Source organism: Vigna radiata, chromosome 6 (assembly GCF_000741045.1).
Source record: "Vigna radiata var. radiata cultivar VC1973A chromosome 6, Vradiata_ver6, whole genome shotgun sequence".
NCBI classification, from domain to species: Eukaryota; Viridiplantae; Streptophyta; class Magnoliopsida; order Fabales; family Fabaceae; genus Vigna; species Vigna radiata.
The window spans coordinates 29,330,045-29,356,345 of record NC_028356.1 but is presented as its reverse complement, the minus strand read 5'-3'; the positions used below and the strand labels follow the sequence as shown (position 1 = coordinate 29,356,345).

Sequence of the window (26,301 nt, the reverse complement as noted above, 5' to 3'; positions counted from 1 at the left end):
CATGAAAATTGAGATCCAATGGTATTTCAAAAGTGCAAAATCTTTAACATCTTCAAGTTTTCTTGTTAGGCTCAAAGACAAACTTGATAATGGAATCTCTGATGGACAACAATTCTGGGAACTCTTTTTTGAGCTTGGAAGCATCCATTTCATTGTTACTCCTTGGAGCAACAATTACCTTTGCTTGTTCTTCCAAATCAAAATTCTCCCATTTAAACTGTGGATCTATGTAATCCCTATACAATTCTAATATCTGATTGTGGCTAATCACCCCTGGGTTGGTGAAGTTCCAAATCCCTCTTAAGTTCCTCTTAGCCATTTCAATGGATATGGGTAAGAGTTCATCTAGTACTGTCATGCTGTTAGGTATGTTTACCACTTTATTGTAACGAGAAATTTTTGTGATGAAGTTTCTTGGATTGCTAAGATCTGAGGATATTGGCATTCTAACTCTCAATGTGCAGACATTTGCATAGTTTCTTAGAAGGTCCTCCACCTGCATGCATTAATGCCATATGCTTAAAATATGATTAACATGGCATAAAAGTATATGCATTATGTTCTTCTTTGTTAGTAGCAGACTATACCATGCCAAATATTGTTCTGGTACTATACTAGAAAGAAGATGACAGAAATTTATAGATATTACCATGGCCTTGGTCTTGGAATAGAAGGAGCCTATGAAATTTGGTTTGTCCTCTTCCTTGAACCCAATGCCTGATCCTAGAGGGTGGTCCTTGTCATACTCAAATATGCAACCAGTTGCAAAATTCATCATATATAAGTTTTGTTCCTTGCAAACATCAGCCAGTGTTAAAGTGCCTACAACATTAGTCCTTATAGTTTCAACCTTGTGTGATTCACACCAATCAACATTAGGCCTTCCTGTAACACCAGCTGCATTCAACACATGGGTTGGCTTTACTCTTCTTATGTCCTCCTCAAGTGATTTTCTATCTTGCAATCTCCCTCTCCCATATTCCCAATCAATTCCTTCTTCATCACACAGCTTTCCCAACAAACCCCCAATCCAACCAGTCCTCCCATATATCAAAAACTTGAATCCTGAAGTGTTTCTTCCTCGAATGTCTGTAAATGACCTTGCAAGCCTAGAGAATCCATATTGAAATGACCATTGAGCCTCATCGGAGAGATTGATGGCTGAGAAACGTGGATGAGGGTTTAAAGCAGTGGAAACATCACCCCACCAATCAGGATTCTTTTGGTACCAGTCAATTGTTCTCTTGAGTCCTTCCTCCCAGGTAATTCTCTCCTCCCAACCAAGTTGTTTCAGCTTTTGATCATCAAGAAAATATCTCTTATCATTGAAAGGCCTATCTTGAACAAACTGAATAACATCTTTAGGATTCAATTTAAAGAGTTTGCATATATCCTCTGCAACATCTAACACACTCCTTTCTTTCTTGGTGCCAATGTTGTAAATTTGGCCAATCTCTCCTCTGTGGAGTATGACATCAAAAGCTTCTGCTACATCTGCACAGTGGAGGTAGCTCCTCACATTTGATCCATCTCCATGGATTGGCAATTTCTCACCCCTCATGGCAAGAAGGATGAACTTAGGAACAAGCTTTTCTGGGTATTGGTTGGGACCATACACATTATTGCCTCTGGAAGTTATAACTGGAAGACCATAAGACCTGTGGTAGGCCATGACCAACATTTCTGCTCCTGCTTTTGTTGCAGAGTAAGGATTGGTGGGTAGAAGCTGAGATGTCTCATGGTTTCCAATATTATCCTCTAAGTCTGTTTCACCATAGACCTCATCTGTGCTGACATGAATGAACCTTCTGACATAATTGGTGACCCTGCAAGCTTCAAGAAGCACATGAGTGCCATAGATATTATTGTAGGTGAATTCCATGGAGTTCCCAAATGAATTGTCCACATGAGTTTGAGCAGCAAAATGCATAATGGTGTCTATTTTCTCTTCTATCAAAATATGATTCACAATATCTGCAGTAGCTATATCACCCCTAACAAATTTGAAGTTTGGTGATGAAATACATGACCCCAAATTCCTGACAGTGGAGCAGTAGTCTACTTTATCAAGAGCTACAATCTTGTAGCTAGGGTACTTGTTGATTAGCTTGGTAGTGACATGCGAGGCTATGAAACCAGCAGCTCCAGTTATGAGGATGTTTTTTGGCTCATACATGGTTGTCTTTGATGACATTTTTCTTCTTTACGTATATATGGTTTGCTATCTACAATGTTCTGTTACTGAAAAAAAGAACAAGGATCAATCTCAAGAAAAGGGGAAAAAAAAAGCTTAACCTCTAGAAAGGAATGTTTTGAACATGTCTAAGGCTAATATCTGTAGACATGAATATGGTATTGGCAATCCAAATTGACAGATAACAAAATCACATATCACAAGAAATAATGCATATCACACAGTTTGAGAATTATCCCAGAGACACATTGGACATTAGACAAAGGGTAATTAGAGTTTTATGGTTTGATCATGGTGTGGTTGAGAGAAATGGAAGCAATTAGAGTGCAATGATAAAAAAAAAAGAGAAGAGAGAAAATAGTACTCTTTTGGAGATTAATTGGTTATCTTCGTGTTCCTCCAGAGGTTATAACTCTCACAAACGTGGACTATGATCCGAAAATTGTTAGAACCTTAATTTTGGTCTGCAATAGGTTACCTCAAACTTCTTGATCTCCATGACCACAACCTTAATTTTAGGATTGTTAAAGTGTATTTTACAACTGATTGAAACGTGTCTCATTCAGTTATTATCATAAAAAAAGTTCTAACATATGATTTAGGACTTGAGAATAAAGCAGCACTTGTTTGATAATTTTGTTAATTTTAAAGAGTTTCAAGTTAAAAATTAGTTGATAAAAATATGAAATTTTCAACTTGGTTAAAATTAGTTGTTTCACTCTAGAATAATACATTGATAAAAAAAAAAAGTGATTTAAAATTAATTTAATTTGGACTAATTTATTTTAAACATAAAAATATTAAAATATAGATTTTCATTTTAGAAATGTAAAATATAATTAATTTTATAGATAATTTACAAGTACTTTATGTGTAAATATTTTTAAATTAGTTTTAGTACATAAAATATTGAAAAAATTATATATATTTTTTTTTATAGGATTTTTATCAGATAAATTTATTTGTCCAAAATTAACGCATATCAATATGTATAAAAATGAATTTAATAAATAATTCAAATATTATTTAAGAAATATATTTATCTAATTAAGAATTTGAAACCTATTCGACAGACATTTATAAATTTTAAAAAAATAAGAGTTAAATTGTATATATTTTAATATTTCAAAATTTTTATTTTACTATATTATTTACATATTTTATTACTTTCCTTTCATTTGACGTAATGAATATATATAAGTTTCTTTTTCAAATTTTGAAAATGTAAAATTAATTTCAACTAATAAAATATTATTTTTAAGATTATAAACATTCAAAAGAATTCAAATTATTTCAATATAAATCTAACAATGTTTATATAATAATGAGAACTCTAGAAACACTTAAAAAAACGTTCTCTAGTTTAATTGATTATAAAATTAGATAATTGATTATTTTGTTTTAAACCTATCATGAATATTTTAATTGATTATATAACTGCTTAATCAATTATTTACAAAAGAAAACATTTCTGTTCTTTGAAATATATTTTTCCTAAAGTTGTTCTTTTATGTTATTGGTTGTGTTTATAAATAACATTTATGAAGGGTTCAAACAATACTTCAAAAAAAGGTTAAAACTTTACGATACATCTTCATTTTTCAATCAATATAATAGAGAATGATAGAGCTCAGGAGCATCAATTTGGTCATAATAGTCCTTCTTCTGCCATACCTCTAATCAGTTCTTCCATTCTAGATAAATGGACAAGTAACAGGATAAAAGACATTATAAGAAACCATTATTTCCAACCTGCCTTTCCTTTCAAGGGAGAGGCAGTTTCATTATATCCTGTATGTTAAAAGAAGGTTTTAAATTGAGATATAGACAGTGTTCAGTTAGGTATCTTTAATTGGAACTAGAGAAGGGTTCAAGGACTGCAAGAATCAAAGCGGATTCTAGAGTGCGACCCTCCATAGCATCGCACAAACATGGAACCATTACTGATGTGTTTCTTACAAATAGACAGCCCATCTTCTCATCATATTGAAGGGATGCAACTTATCATTTCGTTCCAGGATCTGCAGCAGTTGTTGCTTACTTTCACTATGTTGAGATTATTAATAGGGGAACATTGGTTTAGTTGTACCTACAATCTCAAAGTTTTTTATTTTTTATAATGACAACACATAATTAATAACACATGTGTTTATTGTGTTACATGTTCATTGCTTTCATGATTATGATTATATGAGAATATGTTTGTGTTGTTTCTGTGATGATCATTGCAATTCACTATGTTATATATGAGATTTCATCTGGGAATGCATGACAAATAATTTGGAAAAGAAAAACCACATGCACTTTTGTTGAACTTTAATTGTGTGACAAAACAATAGTTTTAAGTCGACTTCATTATGAAGTAAGTCGATTAAAACTCGTGTCTTTACACAAACTTTTTCAAAGTGGTTATGAGATTTTTTGAAGAGAAAGTTTTTCAAAACTTTATATTACACTGTTACAAAGTCGATAATGTGGCAAGCCATTCGACTAAGTTTGTTATGTTTTGAAATTTTGTTAATGTATGACATGTCTAACGGTCATATTTTAAATTTGGTTGACCAAGCATTAAATGAGAATCAATTGCATTAATTGTGTAATCAATTATTTGCTTTGATTGCTACTGACTGATATAATTGTCATGATATATTCGACTGCATTAGTAGCTAAGTCGATTTGAGAGTGTCAGAATTTTGAAAAACTATAAATAGACGCGAATTTGAATTTTGTAAGAAGTTTTGTGATTCTAACGATTTGTGCGATTTCTTTTAAATTAGTGTTCTATTACAAAACGTGGGAAAAACTCCAAGAATCAAAAAGAAGACTGTGGTGTTCATCTTTTGTGGTTTCTTGAAGAGCAAGAATTGTGTACTTTGATAGTCTGATCAATTTTCACTTTGAGGTGTTTGCTTCGTGATCAAGATTTCAATCTTTTGAAGATTGGTGTGTTAACCTGTTGTGATTACAGGAAGAATGATGTGTTGCGTTCTTGACTTTGAGGGGTTGCTCAAAGAGTTGAAGACAGCAGGAGAGTGGATTTTTGTTGTTGGTCTTTTTTTGTTATATGACTATATTTTGATTAGAAGGTTAGAGAGGTGTTTTATAGTTTTGACGTGTTGTCGCTATGAAAGCCTTGCTGTAAAAACCTTGATCATTATAGTGCATTTGCTTCCTGCGATTGGAAGGACACTGGATGTAGGCAGGTTGGCCGAACCAGTATAAAAATCAGTGTTTGATTTCTCTGATCCTTACACTTTTACATTCAAGTCGACTTTATTTTGTACTTAGTCAACTTTATTCTGCTGCACTTAAAAAAAATTTCCTTGCGTTTCAAGAAAGTTTTCAAAGGCATCAACTTTGCGAAAAAGATTTTAAAAAGATTTTGATTTTGTGTTTCACCAATTCACTCCCCTCTTGGTGTGAGAAACTAAGCCATACTATTTTTAACACACTATAACTCGTTTGTATTCATTTTTCTCTTTAATTTATAGTAAAACCATTAATCTTGTAAATCCATTGGTAATTTCCTAAATACTATTGATGTGCATTTTCTTATTGCATGTAACATTCGATATTTTAAATGTGGCAATACTTAAAAATAAATGTATATCTTCGATTGTCGAGAAATTTTTTGGTTTTAAGACAAAACTCATATATATATATATATATATATATATATATATATATATATATATATATATATCTTTGGAGCTAAAAAGAATGAACATTCATGTGTCATATACAAGGAAAATGATGAAGAGACTTGGCGTCAATTTGTTGAGATTCGTTCATCAAAGGGATGGAAGATTAGTTTACTTGAAATCGTTCATTTTCCCATTGATAATTGTGTACATGTTGAAGTAAATCATAAAATGGATTTTTATGTTATTGGAAAATAGGATAAAAGCCCAAGGGATAAGTGTTTAAAACAAAAACTCACACTTATTGTCTTGTGGTGTGTATGAAAAACTTGAAGAGAAGATAATGAAGGTAAAGTCAAAAGCTAGGCCCCCACCTTTCAAGGGTGATTATCTACAACCTCCTTCACCACCATCTTATCATAAATAACAAGTGGAAATTAGCCTGTGTACAATTATCGGGCTCTTACACTTTTGACACCGCATGACAAATCTTTGAAAAAAATTGTAAGATATAACTTTTCTTTAAATAATAATATGATTTTATACAAATTACATGCTAAATTTCTTTTGTTATGTTGCATGACTTCTTGGTTGAGCAAAGTTCTTAAGGTACTTTCACTCTAGAAGGTTGTCGTGACATTCTTGTGACTACAATTGGATGGTTTGAGCACTCTAGACCTGTGTGTACTACTAGATTAGAAGCCAACGTTCATCAATGTTTTGGAGACTCCTCTCGTCAGTCTTCATGCACACATAATGTTAAGTATAAAGAAAGGTTGACAAATAACCTAATTATATTGTTTCATTTATTTTACATATATTATTGGGTTGCCTTAGGTTAAATGTATATGTTAGGGTCAATCATACATGATGAAACAATTACAAATTATAAGATGAGGGTGGTTGTTATAGATGTTCGAGATGCAACTACTTAAGTCCCTATGTCCACTTGGGAGATTCAAACAGTGGGACAAACCTTAGAAATTTTATTCTTTGGCCAATTAGATTAGAAAAATAAATTGTAAAGAAGGTAATTACCATTGCTTATTTTAATTGCACTTTTTTATATGATATAAGTAATTAAATTGGTGTATACAAATGTTATTTAATTTTTTAAATAAGTATAGCAGGTTGGACTATGCAAAAAGGATGTTGTGAACGAATCGCCCCTACAGTTGAGCATTCTTGAACAACTTGGTGCAATGACAGTGACTATCGCATCACAACCTATACAGTTGGATATGCCTCTCAAAGTCACAAGCAAAACCACAAGCATCTCTTTTTTCTATAATTCATAGGGATGTTTTTGAAGTTCTCTCTAGCACTAATATGTTATATGTATTAGTAATACAACTTTAGTTGATGTAAGAAAAATTTTATTACTTTTATTACTTTTATTACTTTTATCAAGTTTGAATATATTCAATATGTTATTATATCATTATTTATTTTCAATGTTTAAGGTATTTACATCATGTATGTGTTGAGAAGAAGAATGTTGAAAAATATGGTTTTACTAACCCTATTATCATTCAAAGTGTTTGAAATCAAGCTAGTGAGGTACAAAAATATTTATTACAGACATTTGAAAACAGACTTAAAGAAGTGTACTTAACATATTACTTGCAACACTAAGTATACATTTTTATAAATTAATGCATATTTATCTAAAAATTAATTGCATTTAACATTATTTTAAAATTTAGGGTCATTGGTAGTTGATAAAAATTATACTATAACAATCTCTTATGGTTCTCTTATGTTCATTATACAAAAAAACTAACAGTTTGACAATTGAACATACATTAGACGTGTAAGTATTTTACTAGATCATTTGTTGTGTTATGTAATTTAATTTTACTAAGTTTCATACTTGATACAATTTGAATGTACATTAACCCCATTACACAGCGGTTGAAGCTCATTTGTGATTGTGCGAACATCTAAATCTTGTCAAAAAGATGTAGTACATTGCGCTAAGTAGTTAATCTTACCACTATTAAGTAATAATATCAAATATATGATACTCTTTATCATTTAACTTGTAGTGATATTATATGATGAGGCACTTGCATAAAATCATATCGACAAACATTGTTGACTCATGGAATCTGGTAATATATACAATTAAGTCAAATATTAAATGTTGTTCACTCAAATTGTTGACTAAAACATCATTGATTATGTAGACCTTCAATGAGTCTCTCTTAGAAAAAGTAGTCTTAAAGGAAGTTTGTGAGCAAGCATCCTTTCATTTTAGTATCCATAGAAACAAAGTAGTTTTTATATGTTTACAGAGTTTATGTGCAAATATTACAATGTATAGTCTTATATCATTGATATATGTTAATTAGGTTAGTATTGTAAGACATTATCCTCTTACACTATAAGGATTGTTGTAATAATGTTAGATTATTGCAAAAGAAAACATTGGATTGCAACATTCAAAACCTTAATTGCCAACAGTGTTCAAATTAATTTTCTTAAGTGCTCCAACGGTAAAATATTTAATGGTTTTTATTTTCTTTTATTGATTTTATTTTCCCTTAGCTCTATAAATAGAAAGCTCTTTCTCCCTTCCAAAACTCACCAAAAAGCAGACATCCCTCATTTTCCTTTCTTTTTTTCCTTTTCTAAAAATATTATGGGTTATTTTATACTCTTTTTAGACATCCTTGCTAGTTCTGAGATCCTTTGTATCATGGGGGACTTGCGCAATACACCGTGGATAAGTCTTTAAGGATAGTGAAACTACACGTCATAGAAAATTTTGTTCGTGATTTTGTCAACTTTTATCCAATAATCTTAAGGACTTATACATTAGTTACTGTCCAAAATTAAAAAGGTAAGTTTTTTCGTGTTTTAAGAGAAGTGAATTGGCATTTTTTTTATTATTTATTAATTGTTTTGGAAAAGAGTTGTTTTAGAAGAATAAATTGTATGAAGAATACGGTATTAGAAAGTTATGCGAACCTGAAGGTGCGGTGACAATTCTTTCCCTTGAAGTTAATTCATATGGAATTGGATTATAATAATTTAATTATATAATTGAGATTTTCATACATGAATTGTTGTATGTTTTTATAGAGATACAATCTAAGTAGTTAAGCGACAATACTATCAAGACAATGCATGTTATGAAAATGTTTTATGGGTAAATTAATTTTAACTGTTGCATTGCCATCATGGAGACATGCGGCGCTTTTAGGTAATGTTAAGCCCATAAAATTATGTTTGAGAGTGGTCGAGTGCTGAAAAAGAAATTTGGATTAACACGAGATTTTTTTTTTCATAAACCCTAAATCTAATTTTTCTTTAGAATTAAAATGGCGTCTGGAAATATATCTTTACTAAGTTGGTTTTTATATTATACATGTTAAGGTTTTTTTTATTTATTTCGTAAATAGCAACCCAGGGTATTAATTGTGATTGGTCTCATAGTTAATATTCTTTTGCTAGAAAACTATTTTCTTACATGGAGGAGTTTCATTTTTGTCAGTGGATGATTGATTTGATATTGAAATGGCAACAATTAACTTTTAGGTGGGTTATATGTTTAATTTTCACAATGTGGAAGCAAACAAAACTTTTGGTATAATGATATATATATATATATATATATATATATATATATATATATATATATATATATATATATATATATATTTATTGTAAACAGTAAAGTTTTCGTGCACTTTAGTATGATGATTCTTTTATTTATAGCATAATTAATATAGCTTTCGTAAACTTTGATATTTTATAGAATTATGGTTTGGATGTTTGGTGGTGTTAAATACACAGTGTGTTGAAAGTAGAGAATATGTCATTATATGTTTGTATGTGAATAACATGTTAATTTTTGGTACATACAATGAGATTGTCGCTAGAACTAAACTGTTTCTAGGATCAAAATTTGAAATGAAAGACATGAGTGAAGCAAATGTGATTTTAGGTATTAGAATCATAAGGAAGGGGGATAGTATATTATTATCTCAAGAACAATACATTGAGAAACTTCTTAAGAAGTTTGGGTTTTATGACTTTAAACCAGTAAGTAACCCTTATGATGCTAATTCTAAATTAATGGAAAATAGAGGAGAACCATTATCTCAGCCTCAATATGCCCAGATAATTGGGAGCTTACTACACTTGATGAGCTTTTCTAGAACTGGTATTGTTTATGCAGTAGGTAGACTGAGTAGGTACACTCAATGTCCAAATTAAGAACAGTGAGATGCACTTGCTAGGCTTATGAGATACTTAAGAGGTTCAATGGATTATGTCATTGAATACAGTGGATTTCCCGCTGTACTTGAAGGGTATAGCGATGCTAATTGAATCTCTTATTCAAATGAGACAAAATTCACTGGTGGTTATGCATTCACACTTGAGGGTGGTGCAATTACATGGAGACCAACCAGGTAAACAATTATTGCAAGATCAACAATGGAATCTGAGTTTTTTGCTCTTGAGATGGCTGGTAATGAGGCTAAGTGGTTGAAAAACTTCTTAGTGAACATTCCACTAGGAAAGAAACCAACCCCATTGATGTCAATACACTGTGATTGTCAATCGGCAATAGCTAAAAACAAGAATTACAATGGAAAGAATAGACATATACAATTGAAACACAATTTGGTGAAGCAACTGCTAAAGGGTGGAACTATTTCCATTGATTATGTAAAGTCAAAACAGAATCTAGCAAATCCTCTGACAAAACCCCTGGGAAGACAAATGATATTAGAAACATAGAGGGGAATGAGACTTAAGCCACACTTTAACAAACAAGTGATGGTAACCCAACCTTTGTGATTGGAGATCCCATGAATAAGGTTCATATGAGTAAAAACAAGTCACTTGTTAGTTCTGATAGCACTAAATAATTTTAATCAATTATGTCCATTCTTATGGTGTGTGTGTGTGTGTGTGTGTGTGAAAGTGCTATAGACTACATTATTGAGAGGTTAAACTTTGTAATTAAACAAAGTTTTTAATGATTTTCATATCCCTTATGGGTGGTGTACGATTTGCAGCATACACTTGATGAAATCACCTATATGAGTGTCGAGTCAGACCGCTTGCATGAGATCTTGGTATGACCTCTAGAGCACTCATGAATACCGGGCAGGTGCATGGCCTAGTAAGCGCAACACAACGATAACAGCAAGGATTGTAGGGGTGTATTGTGATTGATAAACCTCTAACATACGTCAAGTGTCTTTGGTTCATATAGCTTGCTATACCAACTACATTGTGTGTTAAGTTTTTAAATCTAAGACTAGTTCATATATTTTGTTATACTAGCTCTAATGCACTATGTCTGAGAGACCCAGAATAAAAGATTCTTATCTTTCTTTTGGCATTTGAACTATTTGGGTTGAAGACGTTTTATTTCAACTTTCTTTTGCAATAAGTGGGGGATTGTTGTAAAAATGTTAGATTATTGCAAAAGAAAACATTGGATTGCAACGTTCAAAATTTTAATTTCTAACAACGTTCAAATTCATTTTCTTAAGTGCTCCAATAGTAAAATATTTAATGGTTTTAATTTTCTTTTTTTTGATTTTATTCTCCCTTAACTCTATAAATAGAGATTTCTTCCTCCATTCCAAAACACACCAAAAAGCAGACATCCCTCATTCTTCTTTCTTCTTTTCCTCTTCTAAAAATATTTTGGGTTATTTTATACTCTTTTTAGAGATCCTTGCTAGTTCTAAGATCCTCATAGATATTGTGAGAAGTTCCTGTTGTATCATGGGGGACTTGCGCAATACACCACGTATAAGTCTTTAAGGACAGTAAAACTACACGCCTTAGAAGATTTTGTTCCTGATTGTGTCAGCTTTTATCCAACAAGGATTAATTTTGAATTTATGTGTAACATTCTAATCTAGACTAGTAAAATTGGATATGGAGATTTGGAATATAATTAGTTAAGAACTAATTAAAACAAAAAACAAAGTTTTTTTTTATGTCAATTATTGTCATAATCGACATAAAAAATAATAATTTATATGAAAATCATTTTTTTATATCAGTCATTGCTATAATTGACATAAAAAATTCACTTGAAGAATAGAAAGTTAATAATAAAACTCATTTTCTTTACTAGTTATGAATATCACTCATTAAAAAGTGTGACTTTCTATATCAATTCTAGAATCGACATAAAGATTAAAAACTTTCTATACAAGTTATATTTATACCAGTTCTAAAACTAATATGAAAAGAACATCTTTTTTAATAGACATAAAAATCTTTCTTTATAGTATTAAATATTAATTTTCATTAGAAAAATAGGAATTCTAAGAATTATCATGATTGTTTAAAGAAAATATGATAACTAACTCTAATTCCTAAAAAAATAAAAGAAAGTAACTCAAATTGTTTATTGAACTAGAACAAAGAACAAATACATTGAATGAAAATTTTTATATTGCAATTGATAAAGTTTTTATATTGCAATTGATAATTATTTTATTATTTTTTAAAATGACCCATTATAAAAGAATAAAAGACTAAAATAACAGTCACAATTATCTAACAGAAATTGTCTCCATTAGAAAACTACAGGAAAATATACATGTAAATTCTCACAATTATTATATATCCGTTCCTTTGTTTAAAAAGAAGACTCACTTTCCATAATAATATCCACACTATTTTATTGCAACAATAAGATAAATAAAAACAATAAAACTTTTAACTCAAAATAAAACAAAATAATAAATAACTAAAATTAAAAGATTAATCTTAGATGATACAACCTTCCTACATTAGTAATTGATAATTGATATTCAAGGAAAAAAGATGATGTATTACATAACAAAATATTAGTAAAAAGATTAATCTTTTCTAAAAAGAAAAAATAAATAAATTACACCGAGGACACTTAAAAATGCTTTTCAAAACCTTAATTTCATTGATGTAAATAAAAAAATAATCAATAAAAGCTAATTTTAAACAATTGTTTTATTGCTGATATTTCTCTTAATCAGCTCTGACATAAAGAATATTTATACAATTCCATTAACTGACAAGTAATTAAATCATTACCTGAAAATATCCATTAAATGTGCTTAATATTTATATGGATGGCAAATTCTACCGAAAGAAACCTTTTCCTTTCTTTTGCCATCTCATGCTTTCTTATGTTCCTTTTATTTTCTTCGTCACGAACTTTTTTATAAAACATCTATTTCCTCCATTCCAGCATATATGCCATTGTCAAACGTGTAATGACGAGAAAAAGCTTAATTCTCATCACATTACCCATGAGACAACTTTCAAGTACCGCAAAGGGTACACAGAAGTAAAGGGACTAGAATTTCTTTTATTTTCATGTAGTATATTATTAAAATTGACAGCATGTGGAGACAAGAATGTCCAATGCAAGATCAACTTTCACTTGTTTATTTTGAAAATTAGAGTATTTCATTACGACCTTAGCCTTGACAGATAAAAGTATATGCAAGAAGAATTAGATGCAGGCCATCCATCCCCTTACAAGTTAATAGAGAACATAACGTCGATAAATTTGAGGCAAGCACATCACAGAGAAAACATGAAAGTGAAGAGCGTGTAGCCATCTCCAGTCCTCAGCATATCGAAGATCACAGAGAAGGGCTGCTAGGGATTACCACTCAGCGCAAATGACGAGAAGCATGAAAAACGAAGCAGTACCAGAAGAATATTATCAGAGAATAAAAACATATACTGTGGTGTAGAAAGATCTGGAACTCTCCTCAACTACTAGGAACAACTTTAAAAAGATCATTACCTGCAATACCACTACAAATATTCTGCAAATACAAATTCAACACAAACTGAGACACAAAGTAACTAATCCAATCCAAGAGTAGAATCTCGGGCTTGCCCAACAAAATAGACTCGTACTTAAGTCTAAACAAACACTAGCTTAACAAAATCTCACTATTCTCTTGACAATCACAGACACCAACTTTCAAAATCAACTTCTGCTTCTGCGACGTTCCCTAAGGCCATTTCTGCATTGATGCATCATATGTCAGTAAAAACACGACATAGATTGGGGAGAAATTTAAATATACAAGTATATTCCATGAAGAGGAGAATTTGTTAATCAGAAAAATGGCAAGGTGGGCATTAAATCCAAACTAACCAAACTTGAGAAAAACACTCGTTTCAAAAAACAAACTAACCAACCAAAGCATTTTACATCTCAATATAGAAAATGTGCGTATTAAAAATTTAGGTCTACCCCAGTTTGACAAAATAACTTTGATAGAAAAACACATTTGACCAAAGACTAAATAAACTAAATTCCAGACAGAAGAAGCCTACCCATTAGCATATGGAACTTCCTCCCGTCCACGATAGGGAGGTGACCTGCTGTAGCTTCGTCCACGAGGTGATAAGCTGCGGCGTCTAGGAGATCGCCCACGAGGACTGTAACTCCTAGCCAACAAAAGAATGGTGAGGAAAAACAAAAAGATAAATAAAGGAAACTATTAACACAACATACAAACATATCCAGCCCTTTAACTGTAAGAGGAATGATACATGTAAATCTTAAGAAAAATTTGGTCCAAATATCATCTCAAAATGTTAAAGTACATATAATTTCAAATAAAGGAAAGTTAATTTTCAAACCACAATCATAGAATATCACTGAAATGAAAGTAGATGGATCAACCAAACAACTTTCAGGAACAAATAAAACACAAAATAGACTACATGAAAATACAAGTGCCGATACAACTGCAAGCAGGATTCAAAGAAGACATAGGAATGAAATCTAACCTTCGTCCATAGCTAGGGCTCCTACGAAATCGGGGTGGGCTGCGGCTTCGGCGTCTTCCTGATCCACCACGTAAGCGACATTCCCGGGCAAAATGACCAGGTTCACCACACTCATAACATTTCAAATCAGAACCACCAGAACGGCCACCACGGCCACCACCTCCACCCCTAGAATTGTGAGAAAGCTCAACCCTCCAACCATTCTTGCCTGATCCATTGAATAGAAACGGAGGCCCAATAAATAAAAGTGATAAAAATTATTGCAATCCAAGTAGCTAAATCTAGTAGATAGAATGGAAATAGCATCCGTATTTGATACTCTAATGTTTAAACCCTTTGGGGAGAATCAGCTTCACCAAAAACTAGATCACATTGTCAATAGCTTAAACAATGATAGGTATTAAACAAGAATATATATATATAATAGGCATCTTTGCCACCAAAGCCCTACAAGCAAATTAACCCTTTCGCTGACCATAGTAATGATTAAAAGACAGAGCAGTAACATGCAAACAGAAGCCTAGATTAGCTTTAAATAATAAAATTTACAATTTGATATGAATATCACTTGTGGCACAAAAATAAGATGATATGCACTTTAAATGAACTGCAACAATAACAATAACAATAACCAAACATTTATTACACTAGGAGTGGTTTGTTAACAATATCAAAATCCACCACTATTCAAATTTTCAACAAATCCAAGTAGTAAACAGCTACTTGATGATTTCAATATCAAGTGCAAGGAAAAAAATTAATGCATGAACATTAAAACATGGTATTATCCATGGGAATACAGGATTATCATAAAGGCAGAACGAGGGAATATTTGCTCATTCAGTAAAGACAATGATTGTGTTACCATAATATTTTCAGAAGTTCATTGGTCGATAACAACTTATTGAAGCACACAAATTGCCCACAGGGAACATATACAGCACAGAGGCAGCACGCACATGGTCCCCATAGGTTAAGTGTAGAAGAACACATCTCATAAAACAAACCCATTATGCAACAGAAGTGTAGCTCGCGATAGCAGTGCATATCCCCCGTGTTCACATTCTTAATTCTCTTTACATGCAGTAGTAGAAGTAGTCAAACTGTACAAATCAGCAGACTTTGACGAAGAAACAACGAAGAAAAAACCATTACTGCAGGCCAAGGCAGAAGTAGAAGAAAGAGAGAGCAGCATCTGCTTGCCCCATAGGCCAAAAAGAAGAGTTAACTAGCTAGTTGAGGAAAACCCTTCAACATATCGACCGGAAAAAAACGGGGGAAAAACAATAACACATTAGCAGATAAGAAATGTGTGGTAAATAAACGTATATTCCACATTTCAATTTTAATTCTCTTACATCAGACAATCATAACCCTACATACCATCTAATTCACGAATAGCATCCTGAGCATCTCTCCTATCATCAAAGTCAATAAAAGCATAACCAGGTGGCCTTCTTGCAACCCAAACACTGCACACAAACAGAACATGATTTTGATTAGACACAAAAAAAAAAATATTTTTAAATAAACCTTAAATAAAATGCAAAATTTTATCTTGAAATTTTCGCCCCTGTATTTTCATATCCATAAAAATAGTCCTAAAACGTTTAAACTCGTAGAAATTAAAGTAAAGGGACCAAATAAATATGAAAGCGTAACGAAAACTGAGATATCGAAGCATCCACAAAAAAAAAAACGAGAAACGAATTAGAACGCCTTGGGTTACCTCCGAATAACTCCGAAAACACGGAATTCGTCTTCAAGATCCCTCTCTGTCACTCGTGAATCCAAGTTACCAACATACACGCGAGACATCTTTACAGAAAGAACCTGAAAACACACGCAAATGAAACCAAAGAATATATAAAAGGCGAACTCGCCGTGAAAGAGCGAAAATCGCGATATTTGTTTAGGGTTGGAAGAAATTTTTGAAAAGCTAAAGGAAATTTAAAGTAAGGAGGCTCCAGGGTTTGGAGAAGAGAAAGAAAGGATTAAAATTGAACAGAAAAATGGGAAATTGGAAGAGAGATCTGAACCTGAAGCGATGCAGAAAAGAAGAAAACGAAAACCCTAGCGGCCTCGTTACGAAGGAGAGCGTTTACCTTTTATAACCCCTTTTTCTTTTATTTGCAAATGTGGGAAACCGATAGCTTTCACTCTCGAATTTAATGCTCTTATAAACAACGCTTCTCTTTACAGCCTTTCTCAACACCAACTCTTATTTTTAACCATATTTTTGCAATACAGGGCAATTTATTTAAAAAGTAATCAAATAAGTTTTTATTATCATTAAAATTAGTTAATAATCAAATTTCTACCTTCAAATTTTTTTCATTTTCATTCCAATAAATATATGTAAATTTGGTCCTTATATAATATTTGATAAGTTAATTTCGATTGAATCATGTGTGAATATATATTACTAAAATTATTACGTAATTTAGATATTGATTTTATAAATCATTTTTATTAAATGTGTTAATCGTATATAAGATAAAATTTAAATATATCTTGAACAATATTAATTCTAACAACTCTATTTTATAATTATTCATTTCTTTTATTTTAAGAAAACTTAAAAAGTTTATTGTTTTATTAAAATTCCTTTTAACAGATTTAATATATATATATATATATATATATAAACAAAGAAAGGAAACTAGATAAAATTCGTTCAATAAATTATAAAATTTATATTTTGAAAAGTTAAAACTAGTTCAAAAAATACCTTTAAATACAATAGTTAAATAATTCCTGTATATATTATGTGAAAATGAGGGATGGCAAAAAAATCCGCAGGCACAGGTATCCGCGAATAAAACCCGCGGCAGGTAGTTACTACCCACGGATATTTACTATCCGTGGGTAATGGGTAGCGGGTATTTTAATATCCGTTTCTAAATGGGTAGGATACGGGTAGTATACTATCCGACCTACGGGTATTCGTTACTCGCAAAAAATAAATAAAAAAATTAATTTATATTTTTTTAATTAAATTTAATTAAAAATAAAATAAAATTATATTTTAGTAGATTAAAATTAATTAAAATTAAATTTTAATTTATATTTAATTTAATTTATATTATATTATATATATATATATATATTTTTGTTATTTTAAATAAAATTTATTTTAATAAATATAAAACATTTATTTTTTGCGGATATCCGCGGGTACCCGCAGAATTTTAAAATACCCACGGGTATTTTTTAAGCGGGTAGCGGGTCGGGTGGCAGGTACATTTTTATCCGGCGGGTCGGGTTGCGGGTAGGCATTATCCGTGCCTGACCCGACCCGTTGTCATCCCTAGTCCGGTATTAAATTATATGGTCGATTAGTGCTTAAGAAAGACAAATATGGTAATTAGTTATAGGATTATTGTAATAAACAAGATTAAAAGGTATTAGGTAGTAATGATAAAAAACTCACTTAGAGGCCTATAAATATGATGTGTAAATAAGTCATTTATTACTTTTGCATCTAGTGTATTTATTGAATTTTGTCTTAACTAAACATTCACATGATTATCGGAGTGTCTTTAACACGTAAGCGACTGAAAAGGTGACCAGAATGACAAAGGAGAAGAGAGATATGCCTGAGCAAAGGAAAGATATGACCTGTTGAACATGGAGAGTATATTTTGTGTACCTTTAGCCCGACATGCAAGAACCCACCATGGAGACGAGGAAGCACAAGCAAAGCCTGTATGGTGACCATGATGAACATGATGAGCAATATAGTTTTGAAGGAAGCATCTAAAGAATAACATTTACACCTTATGGAGATGATCAAGAAAATGAGTCGAGAAATGAAAAAGATTAAGAAAAAACATGAAGAAGAATGCAAAGAGTTGCAAGTTTTGTGCGAGGAAAACACCTTAATAAAACAACATATGCATAATAAAGGTCGCATTCAATCAACCCCGACCCAAGTAGGGTCGGCTAAGCAAACTCGTACATAACATGAATAGACGGTCCAAGGACAAAATGATGAAGGCATTAAGAACTATAACCCAACAATCGTCGATACCACTAAAACGTACCCTTTCACCCTGGCTATCATAAAGGCCTCGCTACCAAATCATTGGAAGATGTGGACTTTTAATAAGTATGATAGGACAACAAATCCAGATGAACACATTAGTATGTTTGTAACGCATATGGCGTTTCATATGACCAATGATGCCATTTGGTGGAAGGTGTTCCCCATGTCATTGAAGGGAGCAATGCTAGCATGGTTCACCTTTTTGTGCATTAATCAACATCAAGCAGGAAAAGAGGGAATTTCTTTGGACCTTTATGACCGATTTGGCAAAGTGGTCCTTTAAATTAGAAATTTGAGTCTTGAAGTGGCCATGCACCACATGGTCAACTCCCTAAGACTTGGATCGTTTATTGATAACCTATGCATGCAACTGATTGTAGATATGGATGAAGTGAGGGAAAGAGCGACAAAGTTCATGCTAGTTGAGGAGATATGAGATTTTAGAAAGCAAGTCAGGATGAAAGAAAGATATGACAAAAAAGGCTCTAATAAAAATGAAATGCCTGAAAAACACTAAAAGGGTGGTTGAATAGTGTTAACGAAAACTTTTCGCGACACTTCTAATATAGCATGTTATTGAGCTTGAGAATTTTCTTTTAAATGCTTAGATGCTCGACTCGATAAATATTGGAAAATGAGAGTTGTATTTATCGTGCTATTCATAATGTATACTATAGTGTTTTGTAAGAACTTCCTTTATGAAAGATAATTGTTTGGGTTGGAAGATTCTTGTATTTGTAAATAAAACGCAACTGCAGGTTTTTGTAAGAGAAGAGATAATTGCACAAGTATTTTAATATTGATTCACTCCAACTGAGCTAGGTTCAGTCTCCTCCATATAGGGTTCCACTATAATCTTCATAAGATTACAATTGATTATTCTCACCATTATTCTCCTCCACAGAGGGTTCCATTATTTGTTGCTTGCTTTCTTGAGTGCATTGAATTGACATTGTTTACTCTGTACACTTGAGAAATACAATGACAGTGCATCTTGTACGGTTATGTTACTTTTGATTCACCTCTTGAGTCGATTGATTATTTTGCCATGTCTTGAATTGCTTGGATGATTTCCATGAGTATCTGGTTTCTCTGATTCTTTGTGTGTTGAATGTTGTCTACTACTTTTCTTTTTTCAGATTCATTGAGGATTGTGTAGATTTGCTTGTTACTTGTGTGTCTTCTTAATTCTGTGTCTTGAGGTTGTGTCACTCTCTTGATGTTCTTTGATTTGTTCATTGATTTACGTCTTGGTTTTGCCCATGAGTGCAAAAGACTAAGTGTGGTCTATTATAATGAAACAATATTTTCTCCTATTTACGTAGCTTCTTTTACTAGATTTAATTAGGAAATTGTGCTTAAATGTTCAATATTTCCACAATTTTGATATTTGGACTTAATTTGGCCAGTACTTCTTATTTTAATTAATTTGAATTATCTGAGGTTAATTATTTCCACTATTAATTGTAGGGAAATTTTTGGAATCATATTTTGGGACAACAAGAGGGTTGCCACGTCGTTTCTTATTTTCCACATCAGCATTCTAGATTAATTTAGTTTGTAATTTCGATTTTAAATTCCTTTTTATATTTTTGGACAAGATTTAGGTTTTGGGCCCATTTTTGGGTAGATTTTGTAGAAGCCCATTTGAGGGGGCTGACTTATTACCTAGGGTTTAGTGCCAAAAAGGGAGGTTAGACTATTTCATTCCATTACATTTTGCACATTTTACGTTTTTTGTAGCTTCTTGGACAAAGAAGAGAGCTCTCTATTTTAGTTTTTTTTATTTTCATCTCCAATTTTGAATTCAATTTGGTTTACTGTTTCAGTTTCAATGAAATTTCCGTTTTCTTATTCTTGTTTCATTTTACCCTTCCAATTTTATTTCTATTTGTGTGTCCTGGGTTGTTGTTTCTAATTTCGTTCTAGTTGTAATTGCATTTTCGTTTTAGGTTAACCATTCCAATTTCATTCCTGCATTCATTTCCGTTTTATAGGTTGCATTTTGTTTTCTAGGTTGTTGTTCTAGTTTCAATTCCATTTTGCAATTTTGTTTTTGTTTCTGTTGCATTTTTGTTTTTATGTTTATGTTATGTTAATGCTTGACTTTGTTATGTATTTAGTTTAATGGAAGCTTAAACTTGTTGGGTTAGGCACTAGGGAGTTTGCATTGGTTCCTTGAGATTTTTGGATTGTCTTTGTAATTCGTTGTTCATACCTTGCATAATGTTAAACGTGTTTTACACTTGGGTTTAATTTCCTTAGTTAATTAATCTGTGTGTGCAGAAGTGATTAGCATATATGCATTGTGTTTGCTTAATTCACATTTTTGAAGACCATATTAACCTTTGCTTAGTTAGTTAATACATGTTGGATTAGGGGTAAGAGGAACGAACAATTGTTGTTAATGAGGGATTGGGACAAATGGAATTGAATTAGTGGCCAATATGTCTTTAATTTGTGTTTTAATTAGTGTTGAGTCAATTAATTTAAATAGCACAAACTATCCAAAATCTCCACCTCACTACGTGTTTGATTTAATGACTGAATCGGATATCGGTCCTTGAGAGACAATTTAAGTGTCACTCCCTAGTATATAATGCACTATAATTGCATATTAATTTGATTCAGGAATGACCTCGATCAAACTCAAAGACATAATTTGGTTAGTCATTTTTACAAATATCGGGCTATTTTAAAAAACAAAATAACTTATAGAATAAAACAACAACAAAAATGGTGTTTTAGTTCTCCTTTACAATTCTCTCTCAATTTGCTCGTCGTGTTATAACATATCTGAATTATCTACACAATCATCTGTTCATGTAATAAATGATCATCTCAGGTGGAAACTACAACCGCAAACATAGGTGTCAACACTCAATTTCGTCCAGATGACTATAATAGGACTAATTTTTATTTTTTTCTTATTTTTATTTTATTTTTATTTTATTTTATTTTTGTTTAATTTTTGTTATACTATTTAGTATTTGATTTAGTTTTTTTTATTATTGGATTTAATTAAAAAAGGAAAAAAGAAAAGAAAACAAAAAAAAGAGAAAACGAAAATTGAAAAAAAAAAGGAAAGAAAAAAAAGAAAACGAAAAAAAAGAGAAAGAAATTAAAAAAAAGGAAAAAATGGGAATGGCTTTGTCGTTTGTGAAAAATAAAGGACAATGTGGCCTGAGAAAGGACGAGAAAGGACGACGCAGATGGAATGGTGGCAGAAAACGTTGCAAATTTGGCAAAGGTATGTTGGGCAGACATGATTTGGTTTTGTAGGGGGCACAACATAGGTGGGGGGAATTGGCAATTTGCAAAGGAGATTTGTAGGAGAAGAGGGAGGACAGTGTTACATTTTCATCATTCATTTTTACAAAGAGAATACGAGGCAGAAAAACAGGGCTCGCTGCATCAAGAATGAAGGAGCTGTGAGAGCAATATTTGAAACTGCGCCGAGAGAGGAGAATCTCCATGGGCTCACCAATACTTCATTACCTCATCCTAATCGATTCCTCGGCTTTTCAACCCCATTGATCCACCATCAACAATTCAGAATTACCTCAACCAATAACACATACCTCGAATGCCAATCATATGCTCCACACACTTCACCTTCTTCATTTCCCATCTCCTTCAATCACACACACCACCACTCTACTCTGCAAAAACCATAACAACCCCCAACCACATTTTTGCCTTTCACTCCTAATTCTTCCTTATACATTACTCACTCAAGGTTCCGACCCAAAGAGACCGGAACAAACATCACACACCTCCAACGCCATCATCATTCACACACATGATTCTCTGTCAACACCGACAACCAGTATCCCATCTTCATCTCGTTTCTCTCGGCCTATGCAATTTTCATGATAAACCTGCCTCCTTTTCACCAATACACTGGCCTTTAGTTCAACAACCATACAACTTCCAATTCCTTCGATAGACCTAAACTAACATTCATTCGCTACTCTCTCAGACACACCCATAACCACCCCAACAGAATCACCTCCCATCACGTTTTCATCAGAAACCACCCATTCAAACTCACCTTCATCAATTCCCTCCCCTTAATCTTTAGAGAAATTCAACTTAAGCAGTGACCGCAACCCATTTTTCCTCCGTCACATTCAACTCTCAATTCCTCCACTGTGCATGTCTTCTTTTAGGAAAACAATTCTTTCGATTCTTTGCGCTTAGGAGCTCGGAGAGTGTTGAATTTGTCGAAGATGTCGCGGTTTCCGTTCTTCAAACGGTCGAACACGATTCATTCTGAGCACTCGCAGAAACCTTACCTTCCTCAAAGCCAGCAGAGTCTGGACCGGTCCGGTTCGTTGAATCGGTTCTACAGATCCACCGAGTCGGCAAAAACCTCAATCCGCGGGAAATGGTGTGGAAGCTCTGTACCTTGTTCGAATCCTCCTCGAAGAAGGCTCCAGAATTGGAGTCCCAATCGGAATCAAAAGCACGTTGGGACTCGAGCACGACGATGACAACGCCGTTTCGGTTGTCCGAGACAAAGGAGCGAATCGTGGTGTATTTAACGAGCCTGCACGGGGTTCGGTGAACGTTCGAGGACTGCAACGCGGTGCACATGATCCTGAAGGGGTTTAGGGTTTGGGTGGACGAGAGGGACGTGTCGATGGACCTAGCTTACAGGGAGGAGCTACAACGCGCGTTAGGCGAGAGCCATGTGGTGCTGCCTCAGGTTTTCGTGCAAGGAAAGTACGTCGGTGGCGCTAAGGTGATCAAGCACTTGTTCAAGACTGGGGAACTGGAGAAGATCATTCTGGAAAGCTTCCCCAATCTGAAACCCGACTTCGTATGTGAGCATTGCGGGGATGCGAGGTTTGTGCCATGCGAAAATTGTTGTTCTTGATCATGGCTTTTTCAATTCCTCCTTGAACATGCTTTTGTTTTGTTCAAATATTTGGTCTTTTTCTTTTTCTTTAATTAAAATAGGAATGCGGATTGTATATATTGGATGTCATTCATTCAATCAAGATGTAACTGTATATTATTTGTTAATTAAAGGACATAGTTTGCTGCTTCTTTTTTATTATTATTAATGAAAATTGATACCATTTCCTTTAAAGTTTTACAGGTTCTACCTCAAAATGAAGGACAAAACTACATATATGGAATGCTTGCATTCCCATTACTCGAGCTTGGGCAAATGGAGGAGGCTGAGAAAGCTGCCAGTAGGGGATTTGAGATCAATAAGGAAGACATCTGGTCACAGCATGTTGTAGGTCAATGTAATTATTAAATATGGGAATATTCACTCTATCTTGAGTAGATGTACTTATTATTATCTTTCCAGTTTTCTACTTAACAATAAAGATTTTGAATAAACCTTAACTTATTCTCTTTACTTACATGACAAAACAAGCTTAAGCTTTCTCCTCTGCTATGTAATAATGTAAGCAAAAAGAAAAGTGGAGGTTTAGAGAAAAATCTATCAATTAACCATTAATTAGGGAATTATCTCAAGCTTTAGTTTAGGTGTAATGAAGTCACAATTTATGAACATATGATACTGTCAATTGAGAAATAAGTTGTAACAAGAAATTTCCATAAATTATATTTTTTTCCTGTATTACTTTAATAATTGAATTTTGTTCTACAGTTATGCCATGTGCTTCAGTACAAGTGTTGTTTTAGAGAAGCTGTTAAGTTCATGGAAGAATGTTCATCATCTTGGTGTTCTGCTGCATCTTTCATGTAAGAACTTTATTCATTCAACCATGGTTTTGTCTAATTTTCTATTAATCAGCTAAAGAAACTTCGTTCTTTCAGGTTGACACACAATTGGTGGCATGCAGTCGTTTGTTACTTAGAGGGTAATGCTCCTACACAAAGAGTGTTAGAGATATATGACAATTATATATGGAAGGAGCTAGACAAAGATGATTCTATGAAGGCAGAGGTATGTGATTTCATAAGCTTTTGTCTTTACCAGTAATTTCTTGCTTTCTTCCTTTTCTCATAAGTTCTAATATCTAGCAATTCAGGTTTACTTAAATGCTGCTGGTCTGCTTCTACGATTGTATGTACGAGGAGAATTGGATATCTATGGTGATCGTCTCAAGTTGCTTGCTGAGTGTCTAACTAATGAGGTAAGTTAAGATACATTCTACATGCTATAAAGAAGAAAGTAAGTTTTGTTTTAGTAATCGGGCATAGCCGAGGAGGTGATACATGTGTAGATTGTTTGAAGGTGGAATTTGACACGTGGGTGGTGGTTGTATTTTTTGAATTGGAGAAATTGTGTATGGGAGTTGAAGACGATGGATTTAGAAGTTTGAGAAGGGTGGTGGTGCATGATCCGTGGATTGACATGTACGGGGCAATAGTTTGATGATGAAGTTGTGGTTATGGGTGAAAGAGTGTGACACGCGGCAAAGAATCTTCCAGGTAATCAACACACAACCATCCAATGCATCGCTAACTACGTACTACTCTACGCTAGAACATTCTTCCACTTTTTAAAATAAAATTACATTTTTATCAAACATTTTAGTTGAATTAATTCATCCAGATTTTTTAGTACAAGAAAAAAGCTAAAAAGGTTTCTTTCTAATCAGCATGGGGTTTGATTTGACTGCGGGGGTAAAGGAACATTATTAACCCTAACACCATTGTTTCTTTCTACGGGAGGTGAAAAATGAAACAGGATTAGGTAAGAGGGGAGGCAACAAAACCATGTTACAGAGGAGAATCCTAACTAAAAACGTCCCCGGAAGTAGGGGTTACATCATATGTCAGTTCACATTTTTCTTCCCACTAATTAACTTAATACGAGACAAAGCTTACACAAAGGATTCCCCACATCAATAATAGAAAAAGGTATTATCTTGAATTAGGTGAGCCTCTTTAGTCTTTGCTAAAGTTTCTTCCGTGTCATTTAAGCCTTCACCCTTATTTCATTTCAACTCTCGTCACTGATGTTAACTGCTTTAGTCTTATTTCATTCTTATGCCAAATGTAGCCAATCTTCTAAATGTTGGTGACCGATTGTATGATGAAGAACTATATGAAGCTGCCAAAATCATATTTGCCTTTATATCTAATTGGGCCAAGTTAGTAGTTACACTTGTGAAGTTGAAACAGTTCCAAAGTGCAATTGATGCAGCAAGGAAAGCTAACAGTGAAAAAACATGGAAGGAAGTTTGCTTTGCCTGTGTTGATGCAGAGGAGTTTCGTTTGGCCGAGATATGAGGGCTTAACATTATTATTCAGGTAAATTGTTGTTTTTGTTTGCCAATTCATTAAGTAAATTTTTAAATTAATTGGATTTTTTTTATTTAGCTGTCATTTGATTCCAACTTATAAAGGTTGAATAATTCGTTCTTTCAACATGTAATGGGGAAATAGTATACTAAAATGTATAAATATGTTGTGAACTTGTGTTGATTAGAAGGTTCTGTGAACATTACTTGAGTCTGCTGCTTGTGAGCTTATACTCTTTCCGATGCTTATTAAGTTAATTTTGATTGTGAATTTGGTAGGTGGATAACTTGGAAGAGGTCAGTGAATATTACCAAAATAGAGGTTGTCTCAACGAGCTAACACTACAAGTAAATGTACTAACTTCAATTTTTTCAAATGAGGGTTTCTCAATAAGCATTTGT

At 32.9% G+C, this 26,301-nt stretch overlaps 3 protein-coding genes across 24 annotated transcripts in view; 1 reads left to right on the top strand and 2 right to left on the bottom strand.

The window, feature by feature from the left end:
- Positions 1 to 2,650, bottom strand: LOC106764551 (trifunctional UDP-glucose 4,6-dehydratase/UDP-4-keto-6-deoxy-D-glucose 3,5-epimerase/UDP-4-keto-L-rhamnose-reductase RHM1). Of its 2 annotated transcripts, XM_022781708.1 has the most exons (3): positions 2,559 to 2,650; positions 650 to 2,241; positions 1 to 496 (listed from the first exon to the last, which is right to left on the bottom strand). In XM_022781708.1, the coding sequence occupies exons 2-3, from the start codon at positions 2,192 to 2,194 to the stop codon at positions 53 to 55; spliced, it is 1,989 nt and encodes a 662-aa protein (XP_022637429.1). In that variant the 5' UTR covers positions 2,195 to 2,241; positions 2,559 to 2,650; the 3' UTR covers positions 1 to 52. The 2 variants fall into 2 exon arrangements, with proteins under 2 accessions (XP_022637429.1, XP_014504303.2); XM_014648817.2 differs by lacking the exon at positions 2,559 to 2,650 and having other exon boundaries at positions 650 to 2,312.
- A 10,878-nt stretch (positions 2,651 to 13,528) lies between these two features.
- On the bottom strand, positions 13,529 to 16,829 carry LOC106765241 (serine/arginine-rich splicing factor RSZ22). 3 transcript variants are annotated; one of them, XM_014649791.2, is made up of 6 exons: positions 16,722 to 16,829; positions 16,346 to 16,449; positions 16,000 to 16,088; positions 14,617 to 14,824; positions 14,158 to 14,271; positions 13,529 to 13,841 (listed from the first exon to the last, which is right to left on the bottom strand). In XM_014649791.2, the coding sequence occupies exons 2-6, from the start codon at positions 16,432 to 16,434 to the stop codon at positions 13,805 to 13,807; spliced, it is 537 nt and encodes a 178-aa protein (XP_014505277.1). In that variant the 5' UTR covers positions 16,435 to 16,449; positions 16,722 to 16,829; the 3' UTR covers positions 13,529 to 13,804. The 3 variants fall into 3 exon arrangements, with proteins under 3 accessions (XP_014505277.1, XP_014505276.1, XP_014505278.1); XM_014649790.2 differs by having other exon boundaries at positions 16,656 to 16,802; XM_014649792.2 differs by having other exon boundaries at positions 14,158 to 14,262; positions 16,656 to 16,802.
- Positions 16,830 to 22,101: 5,272 nt separating this feature from the next.
- The window catches only part of LOC106764048 (clathrin heavy chain 1-like), a 5,560-nt gene continuing 1,360 nt past the window's right edge, over positions 22,102 to 26,301 (top strand). For 2 of the 19 annotated variants that reach the window (XM_022782385.1, XM_022782390.1), the window contains exons 1-8: positions 22,102 to 23,515; positions 23,764 to 23,915; positions 24,297 to 24,391; positions 24,467 to 24,596; positions 24,682 to 24,786; positions 24,888 to 25,084; positions 25,325 to 25,533; positions 25,659 to 25,909. In XM_022782385.1, coding sequence (XP_022638106.1) covers positions 23,509 to 23,515; positions 23,764 to 23,915; positions 24,297 to 24,391; positions 24,467 to 24,596; positions 24,682 to 24,786; positions 24,888 to 25,028 — 630 coding nt within the window. In that variant the 5' untranslated portion in view covers positions 22,102 to 23,508 and the 3' untranslated portion in view covers positions 25,029 to 25,084; positions 25,325 to 25,533; positions 25,659 to 25,909. Of the gene's footprint in view, positions 23,516 to 23,763; positions 23,916 to 24,296; positions 24,392 to 24,466; positions 24,597 to 24,681; positions 24,787 to 24,876; positions 25,085 to 25,324; positions 25,534 to 25,658; positions 25,910 to 26,178; positions 26,254 to 26,301 lie in introns of those variants that run through there. The other 17 variants (XM_022782400.1, XM_022782402.1, XM_022782397.1 and 14 more) reach the window with 14 other exon arrangements.